The sequence below is a fragment of the Melanostigma gelatinosum genome (genome assembly GCF_949748355.1).
Source record: "Melanostigma gelatinosum genome assembly, chromosome: 17".
In the NCBI taxonomy this organism is placed as follows: domain Eukaryota; kingdom Metazoa; phylum Chordata; class Actinopteri; order Perciformes; family Zoarcidae; genus Melanostigma; species Melanostigma gelatinosum.
In genome coordinates, this window is record NC_136650.1 from 11,290,744 (window position 1) to 11,307,632 (window position 16,889).

Genomic DNA, 16,889 nt, shown 5'->3' on the forward strand with positions numbered 1-16,889 from the left:
AAAGTCAAAAACGGTCATAGTATAGCATGTCGAAAACAGTCAAAAACGGTCATAGTATAGCATGTGGAAAAAAAGCCACAGTACTTCGAAAAAAATCATTATATAGTATGTCGAAAAAAGTCAAAAGCAGTCATAGTATAGCATGTCGAAGAAAATCAAAAACGTTCATAGTATAGCATCTCGAAAAAAGTCATGAAAGTAATTAAATCAGGAGAGACTTCATTAGAATTTCGAAATAATTAATGACACATTGTACAAATTTGGATATTGCAACATCTTTGGCGATTGGACACCATCCTGAAGGAAGACAATCAAGAGCTGGTGATGCTGAGGTCAGATAAGGAATAATCCCGGTGAAGTCCAGCCACTGATCGTGGTGGTGATGAAGGGAGTTTCTGCAGAGTTATAAACGGCATAGTATAGCATGTCTAAAAAAGGCGGGGGATACGATGTCGAAAAAAGTCATAGAATAGCATGTAGAAAAAAGTCATAGAATAGCATGTCGGAAAAAGTCATAGTATAGCATGTCGACAAAAGTCAAAAACGGTCATAGTATAGCATGTCAAAAACGGTCATAGTATAGCATGTCGACAAAAGTCAAAAACGGTCATAGTATAGCATGTCGACAAAAGTCAAAAACGGTCATAGTATAGCATGTCGACAAAAGTCAAAAACATCATAGTATAGCATGTCGAAAACAGTCAAAAACGGTTATAGTATAGCATGTCGAAAACAGTCAAAAACGGTCATAGTATAGCATGTCGAAAAGTCAAAAACGGTCATAGTATAGCATGTCGACAAAAGTCAAAAACGGTCATAGTATAGCATGTCGACAAAAGTCAAAAACGGTCATAGTATAGCATGTCGACAAAAGTCATAGTATAGGATGTCGAAAAAAGTCATAGTATAGCATGTCGAAAAAAGTCATAGAATAGCATGTCTAAAAAAGTCATAGAATAGCATGTCGAAAAAAGTCATAGTATAGCGTGTCGAAAAAAGTCATAGTAGAGCATGTCGAAAAAGTCATAGTATAGCGTGTCGAAAAAAGTCAAAAACGGTCATAGTATAGCATATCGAAAACAGTCAAAAACGGTCATAGTATAGCATGTCGAAAAAAGTCAAAAACGGTCATAGTATAGCATGTCGAAAAAAGTCAAAAACGGTCATAGTATAGCATGTCGAAAACAGTCAAAAACGGTCATAGTATAGCATGTCGAAAACAGTCAAAAACGGTCATAGTATAGCATGTGGAAAAAAAGCCACAGTACTTCGAAAAAAATCATTATATAGTATGTCGAAAAAAGTCAAAAGCAGTCATAGTATAGCATGTCGAAGAAAATCAAAAACGTTCATAGTATAGCATCTCGAAAAAAGTCATGAAAGTAATTAAATCAGGAGAGACTTCATTAGAATTTCGAAATAATTAATGACACATTGTACAAATTTGGATATTGCAACATCTTTGGCGATTGGACACCATCCTGAAGGAAGACAATCAAGGGCTGGTGATGCTGAGGTCAGATAAGGAATAATCCCGGTGAAGTCCAGCCACTGATCGTGGTGGTGATGAAGGGAGGTTCTGTAGAGTTATAAACGGCATAGTATAGCATGTCTAAAAAAGGCGGGGGATACGATGTCGAAAAAAGTCATAGAATAGCATGTCGGAAAAAGTCATAGTATAGCATGTCGACAAAAGTCAAAAACGGTCATAGTATAGCATGTCAAAAACGGTCATAGTATAGCATGTCGACAAAAGTCAAAAACGGTCATAGTATAGCATGTCGACAAAAGTCAAAAACGGTCATAGTATAGCATGTCGACAAAAGTCAAAAACATCATAGTATAGCATGTCGAAAACAGTCAAAAACGGTTATAGTATAGCATGTCGAAAACAGTCAAAAACGGTCATAGTATAGCATGTCGAAAAGTCAAAAACGGTCATAGTATAGCATGTCGACAAAAGTCAAAAACGGTCATAGTATAGCATGTCGACAAAAGTCAAAAACGGTCATAGTATAGCATGTCGACAAAAGTCAAAAACGGTCATAGTATAGCATGTCGAAAACAGTCAAAAACGGTCATAGTATAGCATGTCGACAAAAGTCATAGTATAGGATGTCGAAAAAAGTCATAGTATAGCATGTCGAAAAAAGTCATAGAATAGCATGTCTAAAAAAGTCATAGAATAGCATGTCGAAAAAAGTCATAGTATAGCGTGTCGAAAAAAGTCATAGTAGAGCATGTCGAAAAAGTCATAGTATAGCGTGTCGAAAAAAGTCAAAAACGGTCATAGTATAGCATATCGAAAACAGTCAAAAACGGTCATAGTATAGCATGTCGAAAAAAGTCAAAAACGGTCATAGTATAGCATGTCGAAAAAAGTCAAAAACGGTCATAGTATAGCATGTCGAAAACAGTCAAAAACGGTCATAGTATAGCATGTCGAAAACAGTCAAAAACGGTCATAGTATAGCATGTGGGAAAAAAGCCACAGTACTTCGAAAAAAATCATTATATAGTATGTCGAAAAAAGTCAAAAGCAGTCATAGTATAGCATGTCGAAGAAAATCAAAAACGTTCATAGTATAGCATCTCGAAAAAAGTCATGAAAGTAATTAAATCAGGAGAGACTTCATTAGAATTTCGAAATAATTAATGACACATTGTACAAATTTGGATATTGCAACATCTTTGGCGATTGGACACCATCCTGAAGGAAGACAATCAAGGGCTGGTGATACTGAGGTCAGATAAGGAATAATCCCGGTGAAGTCCAGCCACTGATCGTGGTGGTGATGAAGGGAGTTTCTGCAGAGTTATAAACGGCATAGTATAGCATGTCGAAAAAAGGCAGGGGATACGATGTCGAAAAAAGTCATAGAATAGCATGTCGAAAAAAGTCATAGAATAGCATGTCGGAAAAAGTCATAGTATAGCATGTCGACAAAAGTCAAAAACGGTCATAGTATAGCATGTCGACAAAAGTCAAAAACGGTCATAGTATAGTATGTCGAAAACAGTCAAAAACGGTCATAGTATAGCATGTTGACAAAAGTCAAAAACGGTCATAGTATAGCATGTCGACAAAAGTCAAAAACGGTCATAGTATAGCATGTCGACAAAAGTCAAAAACGGTCATAGTATAGCATGTCGACAAAAGTCAAAAACATCATAGTATAGCATGTCGAAAACAGTCAAAAACGGTCATAGTATAGCATGTCGAAAAGTCAAAAACGGTCATGGTATAGCATGTCGACAAAAGTCGAAAACGGTCAAAAACGGTCATAGTATAGCATGTCGACAAAAGTCAAAAACGGTCATAGTATAGCATGTCGACAAAAGTCAAAAACATCATAGTATAGCATGTCGAAAACAGTCAAAAACGGTCATAGTATAGCATGTCGAAAAGTCAAAAACGGTCATAGTATAGCATGTCGACAAAAGTCAAAAACGGTCATAGTATAGCATGTCGACAAAAGTCAAAAACGGTCATAGTATAGCATGTCGACAAAAGTCATAGTATAGGATGTCGAAAAAAGTAAAAGTATAGCATGTCGAAAAAAAGTCAGAATAGCATGTCGAAAAAGTCATAGAATAGCATGTCGAAAAAAGTCATAGTATAGCGTGTCGAAAAAAGTCATAGAATAGGATGTCGAAAAAAGTCATAGTAGAGCATGTCGAAAAAAGTCATAGTATAGCATGTCAAAAAAAGTCTTAGAATAGCATGTCGAAAAAAGTCATAGTAGAGCATGTCGAAAAAAGTCATAGAATATCATGTCGAAAAAAGTCTTAGAATAGCATGTCGAAAAAAGTCATATTATAGCATGTCAAAAAAAGTCTTAGAATAGCATGTCGAAAAAAGTCTTAGAATAGCATGTCGAAAAAAGTCATAGTAGAGCATGTCGAAAAAAGTCATAGAATATCATGTCGAAAAAAGTCTTAGAATAGCATGTCGAAAAAAGTCATATTATAGCATGTCGAAAAAAGGCGTAGAATAGGATGTCGAAAAAAGTCATAGTATAGCATGTCGAAAAAAGTCATAGTATAGCATGTCCAAAAAAGTCATAGTATTCCATGTCGAAAAAAGGCGTAGGATGTCGAAAAAAGTGATAGTATAGCATGTCGAAAAAAGTCAAAAACGGTCATAGTATAGCATATCGAAAACAGTCAAAAACGGTCATAGTATAGCATGTCGACAAAAGTCAAAAACGGTCATAGTATAGCATGTCGAAAAAAGTCAAAAACGGTCATAGTATAGCATCTCGACAAGTCAAAAACGGTCATAGTATAGCATGTCGAAAAAAGTCAAAAACGGTCATAGTATAGCATGTCGACAAAAGTCAAAAACGGTCATAGTATAGCATGTCGACAAAAGTCAAAAACGGTCATAGTATAGCATGTCGACAAAAGTCAAAAACGGTCATAGTATAGCATGTCGAAAAAAGTCAAAAACGGTCATAGTATAGCATGTCGACAAAAGTCAAAAACGGTCATAGTATAGCATGTCGACGGAAGTCAAAAACGGTCATAGTATAGCATCTCGACAAAAGTCAAAAACGGTCATAGTATAGCATGTCGACGGAAGTCAAAAACGGTCATAGTATATCATGTCGAAAAAAGTCATGGTATAGTATGTTGAATAAATTACAGACATCATAGTTTATTCATTCAATTTGCAGAATTTGCCTCTGAGGACACTACAATCTGTACACATTCAACATCCTCTGTTGGTCAGAAGTGCAATAGATGTTAAGTGTACAGAATGAACAACATAACAGAAATACAACACATATGTGCAGAGTAGTTGTGATTTTTTCATTATTATTCTGCTTACTACTCTCATTATATGAATTATTTATAACTGCAGCAGTGGATGTAGTGGATTAATGATAATAAAAGCAGTAATAGTGAAAGTAGCAGTGGGTGTCAGCAGGGTCGATGCAGGATGTTCCACGGTCCAGATATAACCATGATCCATGGAAACCTGTAAGGCGAAAAAGCATTGAAGAATATATAGTATGTCATAAAAAAGTCACAGTACAGCATATCGAAAAAACTCAGAAAAAGTTATAGTATGTTGAAGGTCACAATACAGCATGTCGAAAAAAGTCAGTATATTATGTCGAAAAAAGTTTATTAATAATTTTTGTATTTGACATGAAATGCTTCTATTTAATTTCATATTTTTACTGTCAATATTTTACATTCGAAACACGACGCAGCTAGTGCGTCAGTTTTTTTTCTTTCGCATTCAGACCCCTTGAAGGGCTGTCACTCACACACACATACATACACACATACAGTGTTAGATGGGTGGCTACGGCCCTCATATACGTTAATGTAACCATACCATTCTTTCAGTCAAATTCCTAAAAATGCTTAAGTTGCTCACTTGGATAGTTAAAATAAAGATTTTCAATAAGGGATTCATTAGTTTATTTAAATCACTTGGAAAAATCACCTAAAAAATGAATACATTCCCTTAGTTCAAACAAAACAAATCATATCAATCAAGTGTACTTACACTAATAATAAGAATAATTACAAGCGCAATCATACCTACATAACTACCATTATAAATAAAACCAACATTAAACATCCACCATACAACATCAGGGGACTGGAGGGTATGGCTTATCCATGGGGCATGGCTTATTTCAAAGAAATGTCAAGTAAATTAAGGTATTACATCCAGTAGGCCCAATTCAAGTGAGAAATCCCACCAACTATATATTTGTGACACAGTAGATTAATTGTGCAGAATAATAGCTGCCAAGAAAAATACCTGTTTCATTCCATTATGATATACATCCATTTTAGAAACTAAATGTGTTGATGGGTGTTAAATACACTTATTTCAAATATACAAGATATCTCATTAATTAGGTCATGCTTTGGCTGCAGCAAAGCAGAGGTTACTCTACCCTGGGTCAACAAAGGTTCATACATCTTGTAAAATCTCATTATTTTGTAAACATAAAGCACTTATTCACCAGTAACTTCAATACTATTCCTCACCAAGCTTTACGTTGGATCTTTTGTCACGTTTTTCATTTGGGCCGAGAATCTAAACGCATCTTTCCCTTTTAATGTAACAAATAATACAAGAGAAAGCGTAAATGAAACCATTTATATGGATGAGAAGTGGGCCAAGAACCAACCAAAATATAAGCGGTGTAGTTGCATTAGCACAGACGCCGCATACGGTGGTCTTCTTTAATTGTATTTGGCTTTACTGGCCAATTGGCAAAGATTGTGTTTCAAAATGTTTGTGCATTTGGCATTGAAGATATCAAAAGTTCTTGCTCACAAAACCTCTGTGTTCCTGAGAGTCTGACGAATACCTGGAACACAATCAATCTCATCCTGTAATTAAAAGGAGATGTGCATGAATACGATGGTAATGGAACTTAATTGCAATAGTAAACAGGACAAACTTTAGAAATGGCAAAAAGTTATACATAGGAAATTCTAAAATAGTAATGAACCAGCAACCAGAAAAAAACATTAAAATGATAACACTTTTGTTAGCATTGTCTCTGAAACAAAGGGAGGCTTTCTAGCCACATGAAAAAAAATATCCTCAAGTTGTGGTATAAAGATTTCAGAGGTAGCAAACTGTACCACTGCAGCTAACACAATGAAAGTTTCAAGAATAAATGGGCATATCAGCAATTTTTGTCTTATAAACATCTGCCAGTTTATGGGTTGCAGCTTCTCATAAAATGAAAACAGATGTGCAGTATAACATTTCAAAATGCTGTATTGCTATGCAGCCAAATAAATAAAACACATTTCAAAAGGTAACTTAAAACTGCAATCCAGTATTGTTGAAAGCACCACTGCTATTTTGGTGACACAAACATAGGCGAGGTACTTTAAGAACGTCTCGTATTTTTCCACAGGACAGAAATGTGCTATGCTGGGAATTTCTTCAGCTCTCATCCCATGAATGCAGACTCACCATAGCACTATAGCTCTGGATTGCAGCATTAAGAGTTCATAATATAATTATCCATTTTTACCACAAGTTAAACATGCCTGAAGGCCTACCCTTGATTTGAATACATTTTACATATAAGAATAGATATACAATAAGCTATTTTATACATTTCTGGTAACATAAACATAAACCTTTGTATATTTTTAAAGGCAAGAGGTTAAGCTAAATTATATCAACCATGAATTTTTGTAATATAAATGATTCTGACTGCCATACACCTGTTGACCAACACACTGCTTATTAATTCATCACCAGACTACAAAATAGGACATTTAATATACAAAGTTTACAAGGTTTTTTTTTTGTATTGGCATTGTTATTTTGGGCCCTGTGGCACAGACTGTAAGGTAGTCAAATTGTATGCACATATACTACATATCCCTGCTTGGAAACTCTTTTCTTTTTGTCTTCGCCGTCGCTCCCGTTTTTGTTTTCTGGTCATTTCTCTCAGTACTTTGATGTTGTATATGCAAAAGGCTGAACGCCACTCTCTTTTGGGAAAAACAAATGGAAGAGTCAGCAGGTTGGATATAAAAAGATGCGTTCCAATAAGAAAGCCATGTCAAAGGTTTTCTTTTTTTGTACATTAGAATAATATCTGACAACAAATCAACTTACTCTTCCTCGCATTTAAAAAGCACATGCAGAACTGTTGCACATCTATGCTTCAGAAACATTTAACACAACAGATGAGTAATTCACTACTTGCTATAACATGATTTGTTTTCAGTTGCACATAATGTATATAATCATAGTTATTAAAAAAAATGAGTCAAACAGCACTTTTCAAGCCAATGTTACAAAGTGCTGTGCAACAAAACGTGAAAAGGCAAAAAAGATAATTAGTGAAAATGGCAGACATGAAAGCCACGATTGTTTTCTCTGATCAGCTGGAGCCTTGCTGTTGCTGCTTGAGAAACTGTATCATCTTTCAGATTTTTCTGATAACATAACTTTTCTCTGAAGACGATGTTCAATAGATATAGTATCGTTTGTTTTTCCTAAAAAGGGGGAGGGGCAACTCCAGTGAAGTAGTAGTGCACTTCCATTAACTTAAAATACCCTGCATTTCCCATAATGCAACCAACAGCATCTTTTTATTGCCTGGTTAATGCACACGCCTGTCAAACTCCACTGGCCCAGTTTGTGATGCAGACATTGTGTTATACATTTGGAGCCTCCAAGCCCAAGCTGAGATGTTATTGTCTCAGACTTGACAGGCTCCTCCAGAGCCACAGAAGACATTATAAAACGGTTTTCAAAATCGGTCGAGTGCCCCTTAAAATCAATGTTTTCTTACATTTTCAGTAAATTTTTCTTTCATGTCAGGTCATTTATGAAGCACTTTGTATCACTGTTTTGAAATGTCATATATAGTCGTTATGATTAATACTATTATTACAAAATAACACATTATTTCAGATTATTTATGGAAAGTATTTCCATTTTTTTTAAAAAGGTTTAGTAGCTTTAAGAAATACTTCCTCTATACACTGAAAGATAGACTAGTTCTGGCTTTACACTGTGTGCCGAAGGAAAATGTTACCGACGAGAAGGTTTAGATTGTATTTAAAGCAGTTAGTTGATTGTAAGATACATTTGGCATCTATTCAGATTGATGGCTGTACTAGAAAGGATGCAAAAAACGATAACCACCTTTTGTCAGTGAAAAGAGTTTTGCAGTGAGAATATGTTACTAAATGATTTATTCAGAATCAAATAGTAATATAGGTCTTTGCTTGGGCCCTTCTTCTGAGGACCATAGACTGATCAATTGATTTAACAACATGCGTGTTGCTTGTCACAGGTCACCATGAGGGGATATTGTGCTTTTTCTAAATTTTGTCTGCAGCCACTGAAGTGAGAAGCAAGTGTGCCGCTTGTAGCGGGTAGAATCATGAATCCATCTTCATCCCCAGTGCTTTACGCATCTCTTCTCATTTGTCCTGTTAAATAAAGAAACTCATTGGGTACAGTATTGGCATTGTTGTGGCACTGGCTTATATATTTCAGTCATTATGTGCAGACAATTCACTGCACACGTTGGTCCTCACGCTAAACTGATTGTCAAGTTCTGGTACAGGCAAAGTTTGAATATGTGCGAAGTTGTTGTTTTTTTTAAGAACGCTGGGAGATGAAGCCTCCAGTGGTCCTGCTGGATCCACTGCAGAGCTTCTCTTCAGGGTTTTTTTTGTAGGATCTGAATCTTCTTACACTTGAGTGACCTTCAGGAGCTCTGGTCACTTTGGTATTCGCAGTCAGGATCCTGGATGGCCATACCCCTGGTTGATAGACGGAAGGGAGAGAAAACAGATGAAATAACTACTTACTCTGTTTACAGCTTAATTAAGTTTAAAGGAATAGTTTGACATTTTGAAAAAATTAGTTTATTTTCTTTCTTTACGAGAGCTCGATGAGAAGATCACCCTCCAAAATGCTACTCATGTCTGTAACAGCTTCGCAGAATGACTGGAAACGGGTAGAAAAATGGCCAGTGGCACCACCTGGCCATTCTGCTCTGAAGATTTGTTGTTCTTTAACCCTGAATAATTCTCCACTTTGAGTGCTTAATTGTCACCAAAGAAGACAGCAGTGTTGTAATTTTGTATCTTCAATAAACAGAATGGAGGCAAGACGAGACAATTTAGTGATGGTTTACAGGAAAATATGCGGAAATACGTATTGGGTGACAGGTCTGTCAATCACAAGCTAGTGCATCTTACACAGTCAGTCGTTGATATGAAGATTGTTTTACTGGTTAAAAGAAGGGAAGCAGTGGCATAAACTCATGCTGAGCCAGGACAAGGAAGTGTGTAAATGTCTGTAGAGTTCCAAGTTACGTGAACATATAAGCATGAGTTATATAAGTTACAGCTAACTACTAGACACACCAGGACTAACTGACTTTTGACTTTTTTTGTTTCCATTAAGACAAGAAGAACTCAATGCATTACATTAGCCGAATTTACAGGAGGGGACAAATAATTAAGAGTTTGTTGTAAACAGCGTTTTATAAAGTTTCCCATAAACTCAACAAAACTCCGCATTATTTTAAGGGAGTTTGGTACTTTCTCTCTGGGTGTATTGTTGTTACTGCACTCTTTAGAATGTGCCCCACACACATCGAATCAACTGCATAGCAATAATGATGATAAAAATATGAATAATAAAGTAAAGTACCAATTAAACACTGGTGCCATCAGTTTGAGAATTCTCAGCTGACCTGCAGCTCTCCATTTCGCCCAGAGCAGTTGTCTTAACATCACTATTAAATTAAATGTAATGGCTGCAGTAGTCATATAATTGAATTGAATTGAATTTAGGTAGTAGTGTCCAGGCAGAACAGCAGAGACCACCGAAAGAAAATGTGGACCTCAGCCCCAGATGGTCTGGGCTTAGTCAATCAGTGGAAACCTCAGGAAATTACTGCTCCTGTGTCCAGTCTTTGTGCTAAGCTAACCGGCCGCAAGGTTCCAACTCCATATTTAACATACAGACACGAGACTTGTATTGATCTTCTCATTCAAGTCTTGGCAAGAGAGCAAATTATACGTATTTCCTAAAATGCTGAATTGTTCCTTTAAATCTTAATCTGGTTTTCTGTCCATGGGAAAGAACTGTTCACACTCACTTAAGAGTAATAAACAAAACTCTTAATCCTAAGGACAAGCATTTCTCAACACTTACTTTCACTGTGAAGCCATTAACTGAAACACTCAAGACCATGAGTGTTGCTTTTACAGCTGTGACTGGAGTTTCAGCCAAAGAGGACGGCTTGCAGACTAATCCTGCTTTACTACACTCTAAATTGGGCTGCAGAGCTGGGCTCTATTCTCATCACGCATTCCTATTTGTTCAAGAAGTCTGTTGTAAAAACAATTACAATCTCACAGCAGGCCCAGTGGAGTACATTCCTTTTTTTTTTCTTTCTTCTGACGACAGCAAATGTTTATTTCGGCGTAAAAGCGACACACACACACATACAGCTTCTTCACCTGCGTCACATTCCAGCCCACATGGTGCATTCACGACACTGAGCCCTGCAGAATTACTATGACGCGCTGGTGAGTCACAGTCAAGGTTTTCTGACGATGGATGCGTTCTGTGGTAAATGATCAGGTTCAGTGCTGAAGACTTGGTATTCCTTCAGACCTTGAGTAACCTCTGCACATACATTTAAGCTCCATCAAGCACTTTGAGGATGAGCACTGTATTTTCCCCCTCCGCGTGCAGAATAAATGGTGAAATGTTTTTTTTTCCCAGATGTGACAAACATACTTTTGAAAGATGGGAATAGGTGAAGTGTATGACAGCTGCAAACTTTTCCCCTGCACTGGCTTTGGCAAATGCGCTGAATGTGATGTAAAAATGATGCAAGCTGTTTGAGGACATGACTGGTTTAGCAAATCGGAACGATAAAAGATGTAGACACAGGCACAAACCTGGTCTGTGAGGATTCGAGGCTTAATATCAGGAATGGCACCCACTCTCAGCTCATCTTCCACAGCCATGAGTCTGACAACAGGGAAATAGAAACAAACATACCGGTTGATAAAAATAGAGTTATGAATCCGGTGTTCTTCAAATTTACTGAAGGACTATGTGGCCATATGATGATATTAAGGTCTTGACATTTTTCTGGGTGCATTCAGCCAATCCTCGGAGCTTCCTGAAGCTGAATCGGAACTGTGGTCAGAATGATTTTGGCAGTTCAAATTCAGCTGTTCAGATACACATCTTGTGAAATGAGTGCGTGCAGGATAGAACTGGTTCTCAATTGACTTAAATAAAAAGGTAAAAAATTAAATGAAATAGTTCAGAGTGCACCCATCTGCTGTATCTGTAGTCAGAGGAAACTGTTTAATTCAACTCAAGGAGGTTTTTCTACCAAATGAGATGAGATGCGAGCGCTGTATACTCAAATTATACAAAACTTTCAGAAATAAACTGGATGTTGTGCACTAAGCATTTCATTGGATAGGAATCCGACTTTGTTCCATCAAACATTTCCTACAAGTGCATGTAGCTACAGTCAGAATTTGCCTGTTTCTTTCTTCTGTCCTTGTAATCAAGTTGTTGAAATAAAATGAAAACCAACCTCGTGAAGTGTTTCATAGTAAAGTATGAGCCTAATGGGTATGATTTTCGGTGTCAGTTGTGATATTTAAATGAGCTACATTTAAAGGAATGGTTCTACATTTTGGGAAATACACAGATTTGCTTTCTCTCTGAGAGCAGGATGAGACGATCGATACCACTTTTGCCTGTGCGTTAAAGGTACCCTGTGGAGCTTTTGACCAGTACTACCAGTGCTAGGGAAAAATGAGTCCTTTGTGTGTCTCAATTCAGAGCTCTACAGGGTTAGTTAGCAATGTGGTGAAAAGTTTCAGAAAATGCAAATCAAAGTGTGTTTCCATTCTCTACTGCAATGCGGGCGCCAGTCAAACCTCAAACAATAGAAAACAATGTAGAAAATATGGTATTTATGTTTGTTTCATGTATTCATTTGAGGAACGTTACTTTCTCGTCATAGCGCCACACATGTTTTGGTCTGGCGCCATTTTTCATCTCTTCAGTGGAGCGGAATCTTCAGTGGACTCCTAAAGTCATGTGCATCATGATTTATGTGCCAAGTCTGTTTCCATTGCACTATGTTGCACTTTGCAACGACAGGCCAAATATTCCTCAGCAAAGTGTAAGACGTTGGTTTTTTTGCGGTGTTTACATTTTTTTCAAAATGTTCTGCGTTTCCAAAGATGCGCATAAAAACGGCTGTCTATAAATGCACATAAATGCCCCTAAATGCATGGACTTAGATAACACGATGCAAGGTGTTATGTGAATATATACTTCATTTGTTGACGAACACAAACTCCATGACGTACCTTTATGTCTGGAGCTAAAGTCAGAGGAAGATATCAGAGCGGTATCGTCTCACCCAACATGCAGCAAGTAAGAAAACAAGCGTATTGCCCAAAATGTTGAACTATTTCTTTAAATATGGATACGTATGACATCATGAAAGTTCTATTTGACTGGCAATTTTTACTTTAAAGGCAAAATGAGTAGGATTTTCTTAAAAGACAATATATAGACTCCTACAAAGGTAAACACTCTCAATCACTTATGACCCACTAGTCTGCAGAGACCGTGCCCCTCTGCATGCATTCTCTCCGTTCTTTTAGTTCTGCTGTGTTCCGGACATTTCTTGGCGTCAGCCTTTTGGTAACTGTGTGTGTGCGTAGCCTCCAGCCACACAGCGCAGGGAATGACAGCTGGACTCCATAAGGACATAGCGACCAGGTGTCCGATTGGAAGCTGCCAAAATGATGGACGCAGCACCAAAGAAAACGCACATATAGCAAGTCCAAAACACCAAGCAGGCAAAGCTCAAAGTCAGGTACACTGCTCTCGAATTGCTGCTAAATGTGATACACCCGGCTGTGTCCTAGGCAACAGCGGTCAGGGGAAGATGGGCCAACTTTGAATGTTGTGTTTATAAACTGCAACAAACAAATCCTACTCATTCTGCCATTAATCATATTTTGTGAAGCTCTTAAAGTTAAGAAGAAATTCTTAAAAAGATTTGATACATCTTCCCTCACTAAGCACAGTGTTTGTCTGAGTACTTATACAGCAGACCAATAAAGCCAGTCGCCACATTATTGTTGTAGCCCTCAAACATCCACAACTTGCTACACTTCAATCTTTTAACTTTCCTGAAATATATATCGTTTACTGGATTTATGACCTTGGTAGAAATGTGTGTCACTAGAGAAAGCCAGGCAGTAATTGGCGCCGCCTTATTTCTGCCAGCTCTAGTTCAAGCTGAACACTAATCACCTGTTGATGATGCCTTTGATTTGAGAGTCCTTCTCCACTTGTTGCTGCTGTAGACGGCGCTCACTGTCGTCCAGGCGGTTCTGATACTGCATTAGGATCTTGCTCGTCTGCTGTTCCTGCGACACGAGTCTGTGCTCATATTCTTCAAGCTTGCGATGGGACATCTTCAGCCGCTCCTTCAAGGCATATATCTCGTCTTCGTACTCTTTGACCTAGAATAAAAATAAAGTCACTTCACCTGTGTCGTCACTCGTATTCAGGAGTCCTCCTGAATGACGAGGGATGTTATCAATATAGACACGGCTCTGTGGCGCGCCTCTCTTTATGTTAAGCTGCAAGTGGGAAAGACCAGACAAACCTGCAGCGGAACTGTGGTTGGCTTAAATATGTAAATTTACATTTGCATGTCTAATAAAGGCAAGAGTGTGGGAGTTGTTCATCACAAAACATGCACAACAGCCACCATTATGCAACTCATGTGTGATTTAGTTACAGCTCTGATTTATACTTGCAATATGGCAGAAAAGGTTGAAACAGTGTCAACCCCGGTGCAGGGGATGTACATGTAGAAATTGCTATTAGAAAAAGCTAATGTTTTTCTCTCAAGGGTTTGAATGATGAGCTACTTCTCAATGTAATGTTATGAGATCTTGTCTGTGATTTTTCTGATGTACTGTTTGTTTTGTACTCATCCCAAATGAATTACACTTGTATATTATTATTAGGGGTGTAACGGTACGCATATTCGTATTGAACCGTTCGGTACGAGGCTCACGGTTCGGTACGCATGACGAACCGAATACGTTTGAATTTAAAAAAAAATAAAAATTTAAAAAAGATTATTTTAAAAACCTTTATTTAACCAGGTAGTCCCATTGAGATTAAAAATCTCCTTTGCAAGATGTAAGTAACAATACAAGATGTAAGCAAGATGTAAGTAACAATACTACATAACATTAAGGAGCAGTTTTTGTTTTTTATGCTTATGTGTTGCTAAGAAGACACCCCAGAAGATGAGTCAAAGAATAACTTTATGATGTTAGCTGTAATGAATAAATATATTTTAAAATCAAGTACATTTCTCTGCATTTATAGTTTTCTACTGTACCGAAACGTAGCGAACCGTGGCTCCACTGTATCGTACCGAACCCAACCGTGAGTTTTGTGAACCGTTATACCCCTAATAATTATGTAATCTTTTTATGAAGGATTTCGTCTTTATGAGCTTCTTTCCTAATTATATATACACACAGACTCTAGAAGACATATTTGTCAAGCTCCAACCAATCCTGAACTACATAATATAAACATTTATCTCGGTATGGCATTATGTCTCTGTGCATTTAAAAAAATGTTCAAGCCACTCGTTCTACATTAAATTATGTATATGTTTTCATGCTGATCCTCTCGGTCTTTGGTGGCATGTTTATGATTCTTGACTGATTCAGAGATGTTATCATGTAGTGTGACCTGATTGGTCTACGTGGGCCTATTAAGACATTCTCTCCCAATGTTTTGTAAAGTAACCTGATGAAGGTTTCCATGGACTGAAACGTTGTCATTAAATATCTCTGAATACAAGTGAAGGAGTTTTTTGTTATATACTGTCATTTATATTTTCAAAACTAATATTTAGTATTCATAGGAAGCGAGTGAGTCATTAAAAAAAGGGAGTAAAATAAATAGTGCTGACCCTCTCCAGTCGTGACTCATCCATGCTCTTGGAGTACTCTTTCAGCTGACCCTCACGGTCTGGCCGCAGGCTCTCGATGTCAGCAGAGAGATGTGGCATGTTGGACACCCAAGCGACTGTCCGTTCATTGAGGGCCGGGGTGGTCAAGGTCGACTGAGAACCCTGAAACAACAACACACGTCATGCTTTAAACCTTCATCTTAGAAATGCCTTGAACACATGTCAATATAATCATAGAATAATGTAAAGTGAGACACTGTGGTTGAGACGGTCGTTAGATTGACCTGTTTATTGCCTGGTTTGAGCAGATGCTGCTGTGGCGGCTGCAGTTGTGTCTGTTGAGACTTCTTGGTGCTTTTCGTGGGCGTGTCTGTTGACTCCTCTGCAGCTGCTTGAGGGCCCTGGTTCTCTTTGGCGGAGCTCGTCTGGTATGGGAGTCCGGGAGCTGGACTGTCTGTCACCGACAGCTGCGCTTCTTGTTGATGCGGTTGATGCTGCGGATGTTGTTGCTGTAGTTGTTGTTGCTGTAGTTGTTGCTGTAGTTGTTGCTGTAGTTGTTGCTGTAGTTGTTGCTGTTGCTGCTGTTGCTGTTGCTGTTGCTGCTGTTGCTGTTGCTGCTGTTGCTGTTGTTGCTGATGCTGATGTTGCTGTGGCTGCTGAGAATGGCGTGATTTCGGATGACTGCCGCTGAAGTTTGTGTCAGAAGAGTCAAGGAGGAGGTTCCGGCTCTGTGGGCGAACTTTTGGAGGTGTGGCGGTGGCTGGAGTGTTAATAGACCGCTGCGACTTGAGGTGTTGTGGCGGAGCCATGGACGAGTGGCGTATAGGGTGAACTGTAGTAGGTGGTGTGGCTAAGGAGGCGGGGGTGCCCGTCCCAGTGCCTGACTGAGATACAACTCCCATCAGGTGTTGTTGCTGAAGAGACTCCTGTGAAGAGACAATAGGGTGACGGAAAAAAAATGTCAGAAATGTCTAGGAAGGTGGGTGGCTGGATGGATGGACAGGTAACGCATTGTTCCCACACACCATCTGTATTGATAAACAGGAGACCTGTGATGTTTGTTCCATTAAGGCCCACACAGCAGGACAGAAATAGCGCAGGACTACATGACAATATCACTAAACATTATCATTTGCACACATCATCAAATCACAGCCAGAAAGGTCAGTTTATATTAATTAAAAGCTGTTCCAAAAAACAGAGGAATCCTACTGAACATGTGACATTTCATTTTTTGGTTAGAATTTGGGCTTCCATGTGTTTTTAAACAAATTATTCATATAATTATTATATGTATAAAATTATTTTTCTCAAAAGTTAATCAGCTTTGCTGGAAATGTTCAAACTCCA

At 38.0% G+C, this 16,889-nt stretch overlaps 1 protein-coding gene across 1 annotated transcript in view; it reads right to left on the reverse strand.

Annotated features, from left to right (window-relative positions):
* Nucleotides 1-6,306: 6,306 nt before the first annotated feature.
* Nucleotides 6,307-16,889, reverse strand: part of LOC306791142 (ras/Rap GTPase-activating protein SynGAP-like) — a gene marked incomplete at both ends in the record, with an annotated part of 29,517 nt that continues 18,934 nt past the window's right edge. The window contains 7 exons of the mRNA XM_079287768.1: nucleotides 6,307-6,366; nucleotides 11,446-11,518; nucleotides 13,847-14,058; nucleotides 15,540-15,701; nucleotides 15,824-16,033; nucleotides 16,100-16,144; nucleotides 16,217-16,465. Of these exons, the coding sequence (XP_079143894.1) occupies nucleotides 6,307-6,366; nucleotides 11,446-11,518; nucleotides 13,847-14,058; nucleotides 15,540-15,701; nucleotides 15,824-16,033; nucleotides 16,100-16,144; nucleotides 16,217-16,465 (1,011 nt within the window). The remainder of the gene's footprint in view (nucleotides 6,367-11,445; nucleotides 11,519-13,846; nucleotides 14,059-15,539; nucleotides 15,702-15,823; nucleotides 16,034-16,099; nucleotides 16,145-16,216; nucleotides 16,466-16,889) is intronic.